The sequence below is a fragment of the Poeciliopsis prolifica genome, unplaced genomic scaffold, assembly GCF_027474105.1.
Source record: "Poeciliopsis prolifica strain line A6 unplaced genomic scaffold, Auburn_PproV2 SCAFFOLD020, whole genome shotgun sequence".
In the NCBI taxonomy this organism is placed as follows: domain Eukaryota; kingdom Metazoa; phylum Chordata; class Actinopteri; order Cyprinodontiformes; family Poeciliidae; genus Poeciliopsis; species Poeciliopsis prolifica.
Window position 1 is genome coordinate 7,305,677 of NW_026562395.1, and position 13,185 is coordinate 7,318,861.

General features: G+C 40.2%; 1 protein-coding gene across 5 annotated transcripts in view; it reads left to right on the forward strand.

Moving 5' to 3' along the window:
• Positions 1-204: 204 nt before the first annotated feature.
• The window catches only part of cd2ap (CD2-associated protein), a 44,892-nt gene continuing 31,911 nt past the window's right edge, over positions 205-13,185 (forward strand). For 4 of the 5 annotated variants that reach the window (XM_055044543.1, XM_055044545.1, XM_055044544.1 and 1 more), the window contains exons 1-2: positions 205-644; positions 10,747-10,904. In XM_055044543.1, coding sequence (XP_054900518.1) covers positions 641-644; positions 10,747-10,904 — 162 coding nt within the window. In that variant the 5' untranslated portion in view covers positions 205-640. Of the gene's footprint in view, positions 645-10,746; positions 10,905-11,825; positions 11,911-13,185 lie in introns of those variants that run through there. The other variant, XM_055044547.1, reaches the window with a different exon arrangement.

Below are 13,185 nucleotides of genomic sequence, written 5' to 3' on the forward strand. Positions count from 1 at the left end.
TAATTATATTATTGTATTTTGGGGGATTTCCATTTCAGTAATTTCCAAGTTGATCCCCCTTGTTTTCTCCCCGTCCACCTCTCCCTCCCCCAAATCATCAAAATCTCACCCACGGCCCCCCGGGGGATTTTGGACCGGCCCTGGTAACTAAAGCAGCGTCTAACACACGCGCACGAGCCCAGGCACGTACAGTAGGCACTACTGTACACGCCGAGCTGGATGGAGAGTTGACTATTCCTCTCGCTGATCTATCCCGCCTGAAACCTCGCGAAGTTTCCGACTGCGCTGGATTTTGGTGGGCAGGCAAGCAGGCAGGCAGGCTGGCAGGAAAGCAGGCACTGAGCGGAGGGAGCAGGCAGAGAGAGCCGTGTAGAGGCGAGTCCAAGAAAGGTGGAGACTCCGACTCCTGGCGAACTTCCTGCACTGTAATCTTCAAGAGAGAGTACTCAGGAGAACTGGACCGCTTGCTGGGACCGGGACGGATGGATCTAAGTCTCGTTTAGCTTGTTTTTCGGCGGTAATTCGACGCACCTCCTCTCCTCTGTGGCCGCCGCTCGCTCTTACCCACCTGGACAGTAGCGCGTGAGCTGTGAGGAAGATTCCCAACGTTTGGTTCTGCGGGGCGTTCCGAGAAACAGGAATGGGTGAGTTCACCAGTGATGTGGCGCTTGTGTTTTGACGCTGTCTGTTTTTATTTTTTATTTTATTACTATTATTATTTTCCCTTATCAGTTTCTAAAAGGCTAGTCGAGCCTGCAGACACACCGGTAAAGCGAGTGTCCGCGTCTTGTAATATATATATTTTTTATCCGCTTGGAAGCCGAGAGTTACAGTTAGCAAAGCCCGAAGCTAGCTGGTTAGCCTAGCCAGCTAGTTGTGTGGTTCACAGGATAACACCAGCTTCATCCCTGGATGTCGTGGTGCTTTTAGCGTTTTTTGTTTGTTTTTTTTTTCAAAGCAAACTTTCTTTAAACTACTGTCGTTTTGTTTTACTGTATCCGCAAGTGAAACCTTTAAGCTACAGAAAAAAGCTCAGAAAAAAGAACCCTGTTTTATTCCCCACCTGACTTTTCTTAGGCAAGTCCGAAGTTTTGTGGATAACTTGGGCACGGAGGGGCAACTTATATGGACTACAAATGTCAACTTCCTCTTTTTGCGTTCGCCTCAAGGCTGTCGGCATGAATAGTTAAATCCACAGACTCGACATTTGGATTCACGAGACAGAAACGTATCTGTGATCACGTCTGGAAGTGGGGATCAAGAGTTGAATGTGAGAAGGACAAACTCATGTTTTTAAACGCATGAATGCTGTTTATGGTGGATGTTGGTGTTTTGCAATGCCAAACCGCAGTATAATCCAGAGGAAATATTTTGATTTGTCTCCCAATTTTGCATCATGACCCTTCCACCCCCACCTGTTGTGTACACCTGGGTGTGCAGGCTGCGGTTACTGTGGCAGGGCTCTCGGAGGCTTGCCTAAGGTGTCTGCTATGTGGTGGAACAGGTTCCTGGTTTGACTGGAACCTGTTCCACCACAGCTGCTGGTATGTTCTGAGTCAAAGTAAGACTTAAGGATAAACTTAAAAGAAATATTCGGGCAGCTTCCTTCCATAAGTGCTGGTTTCTAGTGATTCTGAGAATGTGCTGGTTTTTGTTTTGGTCTCAGATAAGCTTGTTGGGTTCGACCATGTTGGAGCTGTCAGTGTGTTTCTCCCTCTCTCTCCTCAAGCACGGCCTGCCTGGCTGCATCTCACGGAGTCTTTTCTTCCTCCTACGAAAGTTTGCATTTGATCTTCAAGCTATGGTTCTTTTTACATTTTTGGACACGTTTCCACACTCACTTAACCTAAAGATAAATATTCGGTTATTATTCCCCAGGCTGGGATTAGTGATGCATGATAGAAGAAAATCTTGTGATGTCAGTATTTCCACTCCTTATAATTTGGGCTGAAATGATTAATCAGATGAATCGATTACTGAATAATCATTTACAAATTTTCTAGTTCTTTCCTTCCGAATACAGACTCAAAAACACGTTGTTTGTTCAAAGAACACCCTCAGAACAGTAATTAAACCAAAACTCTACAAAAATATATACATTTTGCATATAAGATAGAAAAAAATCCCATGTTTTTCTGTTAATCTATCCAGAACTCAAGTGGCATAGTTTAGCTTTACCTGGTCCAAATTATGTAAAAAATTAAGCACATTGATTTTTAATTATTAATCTGGTAAAACAATAAATAATCAACGGTTCACCTCTATATTGTATCAATGTGGAGCAGAAATTGTTGAGATTTTCACACGTCGATGATAGATTTATTATTTGTGGCATTCTTTGCTGCAAATGGTCAAGCGTCACCAAAGGAATGCTTTTGTTACATTTTCAGGCAATTCTAATTTAAAAAAAAAAAAAGGAATTGGATTATTTGTTCATTTGCGTCTTTTAATAAATTTCTAATATTGTATAAAAAAGGCTTAAGTGGTTAAGTGGAACATTTGTCAATGTGCCAATTGTCATAATAATCTATTACTAAAATAATAGTTGCTGACTCAACTTGACTCGGTCCAGTTTCCTTGTTGCTGTGGCTCTTGTAAGTTGCATCATCTTTAACTGCCAAGTCCAAACTTTGACATTTGAAACTTTAAGTTGCAATTTTATTAAACTAAACATTTATAGTGAATAGAAATTTAATTGATTTCATTATGTTTTTACGTTAATGAAATCATTAATAATGAAATTGGTTCTGTACTTCAGAATCAAACAATAGCACAGTAGCTGCATACTTTCAAAGGGATACAAGGTGTATTTTTTTTACTTTCAGGCACAAATTACTGTTGGTAGTACTTTTCATTTTGTTCCGCATTAATTTCCTTTTTGCCAGTGACATGAGTGTTGCTTTTCCGACTTTTGAGGTGTTTTCTGGAGCGTTCCCTTTGTTTTGGGTGTTTTTTAGCAGACCTCTGAGTCTCGACCAGGCAGAAACATGCCAGCTGCTGCTCACAGGAGAGCCACTGATAAAGTGCCTTTATCGATTTATCTGCCAATATTTACTCACTACTGCTCTACAGATGCTGCAGTACATGATGGCCCATTTGCTCACCACAGACTAGGTTGATGTAGAGTTTATTTATAGCATGTGTTTTACAACTTGCAGGATCCTTGGAAGAAATGCTCCATCAAATCATTCTCAACATGATTTAATAATGAAGATTCGGATAAAGAGTGATGGGTAATAAGGAGGTAGCTTTGCCTCTAAAACAACAGAAGTGCAGAATCTTTTTTCTCTACTTCTTACTTTCCTTTGTTGTTTTCTTTCTTCCTTTCTTTCTTTCTTTAAAACCACAATTGTTTATTTTTTTCGTACAAAAATTTATCCTCATTTCCTTGTGAAACTATTTCTATATGCACATTTTTAAAAATTTTATGCTGGCATGTTGAGGATGTCTAAAAATCTTGAACTCATGATAAAATACATTCCCTCAAACTTGCATTACAAAGTGTGTGTGTATAGAGAAATTGGTCTGTTATTTTCTCTCTCTTTTTTTTTTTTGCAGTTTCATTTTCATGCCTGAGCTCCACTGTATAAAGCAGCAGTTTCACACCCTCCCAGTGTAAATGACACTGTTTAAATACACTGGAACTCCTCAGAAACTCAACAGGAAATGTGGTGTTAATGGGGCCAAAGAATCTGCTTGATTAAAGGGCCTAGATGTGTGAAAAGGAGGAGTTTTGAGTGTAGAGTGTTACCAATCTAGTAGTTAGATTTTTCTTTGACCTACTATGTTTTTTTTCCTCTTTCTTGGAGTGTGGGAAAAGTCTGTCGTAGAATAGATCCACTGTCTCATTGTAACAAGGAACCACGTTAATCAGTCGTCATAACTGAGACGATACAAAATATTTAGAGTAACAGGAATAAAACTACTCTGTTTCCAGTGAGAAAAGAAATAGGAAGTGAATTCTTCTTATTAAACTCAAGTCTATGAATATAGCCTTGCAATACAGTGTACACCACCTACAACAGTCAGATTACTTTCCAGCTTCGACGCAACCAGTTAAGCAAGTCAGAGTTGAGCGGATACTACGTGCCATCTACACTAACTGTGAAAATGTGTAAGATTACATATTACAACTGAAGCCTTTTCCAAATCTTCCTCATTTGAGATTTTTGTCTTATTCTGAATGTGACGAGATTAGAATGCATTTCCTGTTATGGTTATTCATTTAGTTAATCATGAAACCTGGAACCTGTTCCTAACTGCACTCTATATACTGCTGCTCAATGCTATTGTAACAAATGTGTCAAATAGTAATTGAATTGCCCTCTTGAAAAAAGCTTTCTGGATCTGAACCTCTTTAATATTCAATTAGACATTCTCTCTATAAAACTCATAATTCATTTCTCTGTATTTCAGCCTCGTAAGTCTATTTTTCTGCTCATTTCTGTAGGCATCTGTTGTCACTGCATGTTGTTGAGCAACTAACATGAAGGGAGTTAGTTTTTGTTTGTAGACGGCTTGTCAAATTTAAATTGATATGATATGATATTTAAAGCAGTTTGTTGGGAAACGTTCCCAGCTTGCAGTAAAGGAAAACATTTACTGGACTGTCTTCTAACTTTAATCTCTAGATATTAAATACTTAATTATCTTTTCTAGAGCTGCAGAATATTTTTAATCGGTTTTATACAAAATCACAAATACAAAGCACTGCTTTGACTATATTTTGGTAGGTTGATACTTGTAGTGACATGCGTTATACGCACATTTAATTTCTCTTTGAGCTCGTCAAAGTATGTTTGAATGTTCGCTATATTTCGCTATATTATCCAGTTGGACACAGAGTGCAATTGTCCCTGGAGGATGTAAATATTAGTGATTGAGATGTATAAGATCAGCTGAGTTGAAGTGTACTGATTGAGCTTTTATCGGTCCGATAATGATCTCAGGTATTCTTGAAGTCTGACCCACCAAATTTAGATTTTGACTGATTGTAGTTCATTTTTATAAAGGTTGTAACACAAAAGAATGTGGTACAGACTTTATGATAACACAATATCTGTTTCTGAAGCAGTGTTGGAGACAGAAATGCTGTCGATTTATTTCATGAGGCCAAAACATTAAAGAAGTGTTAGTACAATAAGGACCCTAATTTTCACCTGTGTGCATCTTAACATGGAGAACTTGTGTAGGAAATAAACATAGAGAACTGGAGCGTTCCTCTCTCCCTATCGACTACCTCATAGATCAGTAGAAAGGAATGCAGAGTTTCCTCTTTACTGACTGATCCCAGTGTTTCAGACTGGCTGCCAGGCAGGCTGCTCGCCTGCATAGCCTTGTGTAAACCCCTCTCTCTTATCCTTCTTCCTGACTCTGTACCCTGCAACTTCCTCCTTTCTGTCATCCACTTACATAAGATTCTTGCTGTACTCCAGGGTGACCTGGAAGCAGAAGGCTGGGGACAGGAAATGCATCATCATCCCAAGCAGTATTTGTCCAACAAAAGGACAAGAAGCTGTTTTCTGCTCTTTGGACAGACAACTACTATGTTCATACACCACAAACCTGGCCTTTATTGAAGAGAAGAAGAAATATGTAGTTTGTTTGCTGTCTAGACAAATAACTACCTTTTGTTACATACATTCAAAACCTTGTTTATGTAAGACAGACCAGGACAACTTTATTTATAATGTGTGTTTTGTCATAATATGACAGAACCTGAGCTGAGTTCAATGCCAACTACAAACTCAACTTAACCTGTCTTTGCCATCATTGTTTCTAGTGTATAAAAAAAACCCTTTAAACTTGAAAATAAAGAATGCTTAACCTGGTAAGAAGTTATGTAATGCCTGCTAACCTGCCAGGCTTATAATACACTGGGCAAGGTTTCCCCCAGAAAACCTGCTGAGCCTGGTGTTAAACGCACCAGGGGTAGGGCAGGGTTAGGGTTATTACATTTCATTTTATTTTTTAGTTTGTGTGTAACATTTCTCTTGGTTACAAACTCAAACACTTGGCAGGTCAGGTTTTTTTTAAAGATCAGTGATTAGCCAGAACACTGCAATCGGTTGAACATGTCTACATATTTGACATAACATTCCTAGGAAGAAAAACTTAAATAATCTTCATTGATCTTGTATGTTCTGTGTTTATATATATATATAGTTATATAAATCCTTTTTTATCTGTCTCTCCCCATCCTTCAATCTTTATCTATTGTGTCATTCTCTCGTTCTAACTATACTGCTTAGCCTGGTGAAAACCTCATATTCAGTGACTGAAAAAGCAGTCACAAGCTGTTTTTCCTGTTCGCACCACATTAACCAGTGCTGCTCATGTGTTTTTTTGAGACGGTACATTCAGTGACAGGCTGATCTCGGGTCACCGTTTCCACAGTGGAGCGACTCCTTGACCTTGAGCCGCCTCCATTATGCTCTCAGGACTCAGCTGTTGCAGATATGTCAGGAATCCTCACAAGGCCACTCCTAAAGCTGAGGTGTGAAGCCACTGCTGTCGGCTTCAAAAATTCCAGACTGGACAGGAAGCAGCTCTGCATCTTGATTTAATGTGGAGATTCCTCACTGACAGAGCGAAATCAGACGCACATGGCTCCCTGTGTGTCGTTCATCCCTCAGCCATTTCCTTTCTCTTCCCAGCTAGATGGGTTCACAAGAAGACACTTCGTGACAGTTTTCATAAGACATGCGTGAGCGTTGCTGGACTGAAGACATTTTTCAGAGACATCATAAAAGGAATCAATATATTTAGAAATGTGTGATGAATGACAGTTTTGTCTCAGGTTACAGCAAGCTAAATATTTCTCTGCTAGCCCTCATTCATCTGATTCCCGACCATACGACCAGAGTAAGCGGCCCTCATAGTCTTTTGTGTTCAGGATAAATGTCCCATTGGAGCCTGTAAGGCTGTTCCTCGGACAGCGGCCAACCCTGGATGAATGAAGTCATTCTCCAGCATGTGTGGAGCGAAACACAGCTTGAAGGCCCCGCCATGATCTGAGGCTGGAAAACCTTTGGTCCAGGTTACGGAGCTCCCTCAAACTCTGTTTGAACTACAGATGCACCGGTCCGTATCTGTCCCGAAATCGAGAAAGATTCTCTGGATCAGTGACACAATGCTCCAGATCCATAAAAGATCTGTTCAGTCTAATTCTGTACTCTGAAACGTCATGCTTCAGTATTTACATTATATTTAGAGTTCCTAACAGCACTCTCTGAACCATTTGAAAGAAGGTTAACTGCAGTTTAGTTTTAGATGTTTGATCACAATAGACGACCTGCTGTTTTTGTCAGTTTCTCTTTTTTATTTTAAATTTGCTGTTACAGTCTTAATTACACTGTTTTTTGAGCTACTGGTACATTTAAATGTCTGTACTGGTGCAAAGTTCTCAAATAAAATTGTAATTCAGAACAATTATGTCTGTTTGAAAAAAAAAGTCAAAGTAAAACAAGCTGGATTTGGACAAAATATGCAAAGAATCAGGGGGCATTAAAACACCAGCAACTAATCTGAAACAATCATTTCTAATTCTGATCAGAACTGCAAGGATAACTGTGTCACATCCGTCTTTCTCCGCCTCTTCCCAAGTTATTCTGAAAATTGGTGTTTCTTAAAGAGTTCTTCTGTCAGCAAACCGATGGTGTGTGACTAGAGTGTGTTCTACAGTTAATACACTTGAGACCTGCAGGATGCTCCTTGCGCTTCCAAAGCTCAGTTTCAAGCTCGTTTGGATCTGTTTTGTCTCCCTGTACTGACATTAACAGATCCTGTCAAATTATAGCTCACAGTAGTGGCTAAGCAGTTTATTTATATAAAGCCCGGGTGGAGCCACTTCATGTGTTTAGACTGTCTCACGGGGCGTGAAGCGTGTGTATCTCCAGATGTTTACCTGAGTGTTTGGAGGTTGCAGTGAGAGACTCGATTTAAATCTCACCTCTGGAAGAAAAGAATCGTTTCCAAGTCACAACGTCATTCTTCATTGTCTGTGACTATCTTCTAACACTTAGTCCAATTTGGTTTCCATCAGTCCACACAATGTTTTCCAAAAGTCTTAGATATTATCAAGATGATTCTGCCAAATGCCAATGCCAATTTGTTTTTTAAAGTGAGTAGATGTTTTCAATTTGGTGAAATTACTTTTTCACTCGGATCAGGTTGGTGTAGGCCTTCTTTTGTCCTGTAATGTATGCGGATGAGTTCTCAAAAGATGCATGCAGCAGGAAAGAGAAATGAGACAAGTTCATCTTTATTACTTAAAATCTTCTGCAAAGACATTTTATTGAGACAGGAACTTATGTCTGTGGGTGAGAACTAATTTAAATAAATGTTACTGCAAAACTTTTGTTAGTTTCTCGTGTCTGTCTTGGTAACTCCGATGTTTGTCGGTTCTACCTGTGACCTGCTCTTATACAGTTGCATTTCTATAAATTAAAGGTGATAATAAAATATTCTCCGGTTAAAATGTCATATAAATATAGAGATTAATGTCAACTATTTATTTTTCCTTTGATTATGGCTTATGGGTAGCAATGAAATATTTTTTCCCCAAATGGGAATATTAAAATTAATTTTTAATACATAAATACTCTTCGGATCTTGATATGGCCTACACACGCAGAATGTCAGATGTTTTGCTGACATTCACTGACATCTGCCACAATGAGAGTTGCTCACAAACGTTCATTGCTATGAAGTAGAACTGAGTATATTTTTTAAGAGCAGTGTTTGTGGTGCTGTGCCTGCTTTGTCATGCAGTCACAGCCATATAGTTGCCTAAAAACAAACAAAAAAAAAAGAGTAATGAAATTGCACCAAGTCTCCTGGGCCATTCAGTAGCAACATTCACACCAAAGAGTGTTACCAGTGCCACCTTGTGGTTCTTGGTTGTGATGTGTTGACTTAACAAGAAAAAATGTTTCATGATTTAGCTTCTGAATATCAGCCAGTTCCAGTCATCAGCCACATTTTGTAAAGTGTTTCTTCAGAAAAACAACAACTGTCCAAGTTGTCCAGTCTGGTGTGACTGGTTGCTCCTGGTCGGCTGTAACGGAGCAGAGATCTGCTGCCTGCAGCCACCACTGAAAGCTGCTCTGAGTTCAGCGCTTAGGGGCCAGTTTCTCCTTGGACTTAGGCCCAGGCTGCCGTGGTGTCGGTGCCAGGGTTAGTGATGTCAGAGGGAGGCCCCACACACACACACACACACACACACACACACACCACACACACACAACACACACACACACACACACACACACACACACACACACACACACACACACACACACACACACACACACACACACACACTCTACTGAAGCTGAGCCAAGTTTAACAGCAGGTAATGTTGTGTTAGTGAATGACTATTCCAGATGAGTGTGTGTGCGCGCCTTGCAGGGCTAATGGGAGTGTGTTACCTTTATCTGTGTTTGGTGTGAGGCCAGCAGCCAGCTCTCTGCAGGGTGCTCGGTAAACAACCAATCAGACTGGCTGCTGTAGGAACTTCATCAAGGCTGTGCAGTGTGTCATGCTATGTTATGCTGTTAATGGTGCATGGAGATAGTTGTCATGTGGAAGGTGGTCAGAGAGGGACTGTAAAGGAATAATCCAGCATTTTTCTTCTCAGCTTCATTCCACTGCAGATGAGAGGATTGATCAAGCAGGGGTTTTGTGTTGCATAGCGATGCACCGATTAAACCCACAACAACAATAAGCAATAAATCAGATAATCACGTGGTAAATTAAAATGAGCTCTGTCATTTTCATCGTCTAATCTTTTTTTTTTTTTCTCCTTTTCCCTCCTGGGGGCTTTTTGCGGGCTCTAGTGTCCCTTACATGACAATAGACTGACAAGAAAGGGGTAAAGAGAGGGGGGAAGACATGCAGCAAATATTGTCTTGTCCGGGAGTCGAACCCACGACGGCTGCGTCGAGGACTCAAGGCCTCCAAATGTGGGTCGCGCTATTCCCTACGCCACCACACCATGCTGTGTATCAGCTAGTCTTGAAAGAGAATCTCAAAAAGCTGTAATTTTGAAAAACTTGGTGCCTGTGTTCTTTCTCTGAGCCCAGTGATTGATAGGTTTTAAAGGCCAAATTTGTTTTGTTGAGACGTTATACTCCATTTTATCTATTGATTTTGTCTTCTTCTAGTCCCAGCGCTAAATGAAATTAAATTGTACTTGTGTTATTCTGCCTTCAATCCTCTTGTGTACTCAAACACTGTTTCTGGTATTTTCACGATTAAAAACAATGAGGGTTGACCCTAACCCTCTTATCTATTTCCTAAATTATTGCACACTTATATTTTAAAACATGGAATTCAGCAACTTAGTTTTGAGAAAATATTTTAAAGAACATCAATCAGCCGGCTTTCTACTTTCTTCCCTAGGAACAATAAAGCTTTGACGCTCAGATATTAAATAAATTCAACTTCAGTAACTAAAATATTGAAAATCACTATTGGTATTTTGTCCCAAATCAAGACAACATACTTTAAAGGTATACAGACTGGAAGTGGATTCTTGCTAGTGGCGTCCTACAATAAGCACACATTACAATTTAGTAATGTGTCAGAAGAATGCAATTGATGTTTTTTTTTTTTTGCTAATCAGTTCTTCAGTACAGGAACTAACTGCGATATTTTTCCAACCACATTGAAGAAGTTTTTTTGTGTTCTAGGGGTCTTGATTAAAATTTCTTGTTGTTCTCTCCCCGTCTCCGTCTGGATCAGAGGTCTTAGTGGAGTTCGAATACGACGCACTCCACGATGATGAGCTGACACTGCGGCCGGGTGACATCATCAAGAATGTGCGCTACATCGAGGAGGAGGGCTGGATGGAGGGGGAGCTCAACGGGAGGAGAGGGGTCTTCCCAGACAACTTTGTTAAGGTTAGTTGAACATCGATGTATTGATTTCCCCTGTGCTGCTGACAGGCCAGCTCCTGGGAGGTTGAATTTCATCAGAGTACCTCCAAGTAATGGCAAAAAATATTGCAATGTTTGTTTGTAAATATCTCTAATAATATGACAGACAATATTCCACATTTTCTGCTTTTTAAAACAAATATGTAACTACTAAGTTTTTTTCCCCCCCTACTTTTCTTATTTTCACCAAAATGAAAATATCTATTTCTTTATACAAAATACAAAATCACAGAATACTTTTAGTGCACTGAAGGAAGAAATGAATTATCAAGGGTAAATAAAATACTTCGATACAAATGAAGCAGGTTTAGTTTGACAAGATGTTGTTTTTTATGAATTCAAACTTAATCATGTTTTTAAGAAAAAATAAAATTGTTCTCTTAAAAAATGCTCAACACCAAAATATGTCGCATAAAGTGAAAGCTTGTGCTCACTTCTTAATGATCAGTAACTATGTTCATTTTAATTTCCTCCATCTGTCACAGATAATGATGATAATAACGATTTTATTTTTTAGCTTTGATTTTCCTCCAGACCCTGCCCCAAAGGCAGGAATTTCCACTCTGCACATCCGTGTCTCACACGAAATATAATAAACTCTGACATAATTAACTAACCTTTAATTATTTTACATTGAAAACAAGCTGCAGGAAATCAGCTCTAGTTCTTCAGCTGCTTTGTTCCTTCCAGCCAATTGGTATCATTAACAGTTTATGTTGTGAGTCAGCATTTCGCCGTGGGCCGCTCCGCTCATCTTTCCTCGTGTCTCCTCCCTGCTCCTTCGATCCTTTAATCCTCACGGCGAGATAGGTAATCCGCTAAGCGACCTGCCGCAGCCGGCGGGCCTAGATGCGTAATCCTGTAAGGAGCAAGCAGTTGAACTTTGCCCCCAACAACATGACAGCAGGTTCGCATGCCGTGTTGTCACAGTGAGCGATAAGAGGCAGGAAACATGTGGGAATGTGCCACGGTAAGGCTGCCGGCCGACAGCTAAATGCTAATATCAGGATTGGAAGGATGGAAATGTGGAATCTGTAATCTGTGAGGCCACAGAGAGCTGGGAGGCTTGAGATTTTATTTACTTGCTCACGTCGCTGTCTGGTGTGTCTGGATTTACGGCCATCCGCTTTCCTGTCAGAGTTTAGTTTATCTCTTAGCTTCAAGGCATCGTCGTTGAGTAAATCTGATGGTTTCTGTCCACTTTGTGTTTTTGCATCTTCATAGTGAGGCTGATGTATATTTAGTAGGTATAATTTGACTGAAATCTTTTTGGCTGTTCACACCAGATGTTTCTACTTGATATAAACTCAGTAAATATATAAATGACTTTGAGAACCTGCGATGTGTAAACAAAGTTACAGTAGTGACTTTTGAGTGTCTTTAGGATAGCTAGCTCTTAATATTTCACTTTATTACCCGTCAGCTGACACATACACACCCATGGAGACAAATACCCAGAGCTGTGTTGTGTGCCTGCTCACTCCTCAGCCCCTCTAAGGCATGGTGAAATGACTATTTAAACATTTACAAGCGCCTTAATGAAGTTTTTCTTCACTGTTTGCTGTTTAGGTTTTAGTGAGACCAGCACAAAGTAGTTCATGATGGAAAATTAGAATGAGACAAAATAATGCCAACACACTTCGTTTGCCATTCCCGTTCTCATTTTGAGGCTTTTAGGCTTAATTTTCCCAACTACATAGGAATTTGTTGGGAAAATTCCAACTTTCTTCAGATTCTGGGATGGATGGATGTAACAGAATTGCCTATACAAAGCCTAGACAGCTTTTTTGAGAATGTCACTTTTTCCACAGCTCAACTTTTCATAGAAAGGAAAGAAATTCTTGTCTGTCTTAATGGAATGAAATCATCTTCTTTAAATAATTAACACCCTGCGTGCGTTTAGGGTGTGGTGCCACCACGAGCTTGTTCTTGTGAGCAGACTGTTGCTCTGCTTTCCCAGCTCAAAGTGCAGAGCTGGCGGTTTGTAGCTTTGTCACTGGAGCTCAGAGCCTCCCGGAGCGACAGGCCTGCAACCCGCTCAGGTCCTCCGCTCTGTCTGGAGAGAAACCTGCTAATGCTGGACTCATCTTAATGTTTCCTGTGGTTTCACACTCAGCTGGATTTCCTCTCCACTGGAACTTCCATGTCAGCATTTGTAAACCAGGAAGTAGGCCATGAATGGGATCACCATGCGCACACACCTATACATACACATTTACAGAGAACACAACCTTTATGGATCAGC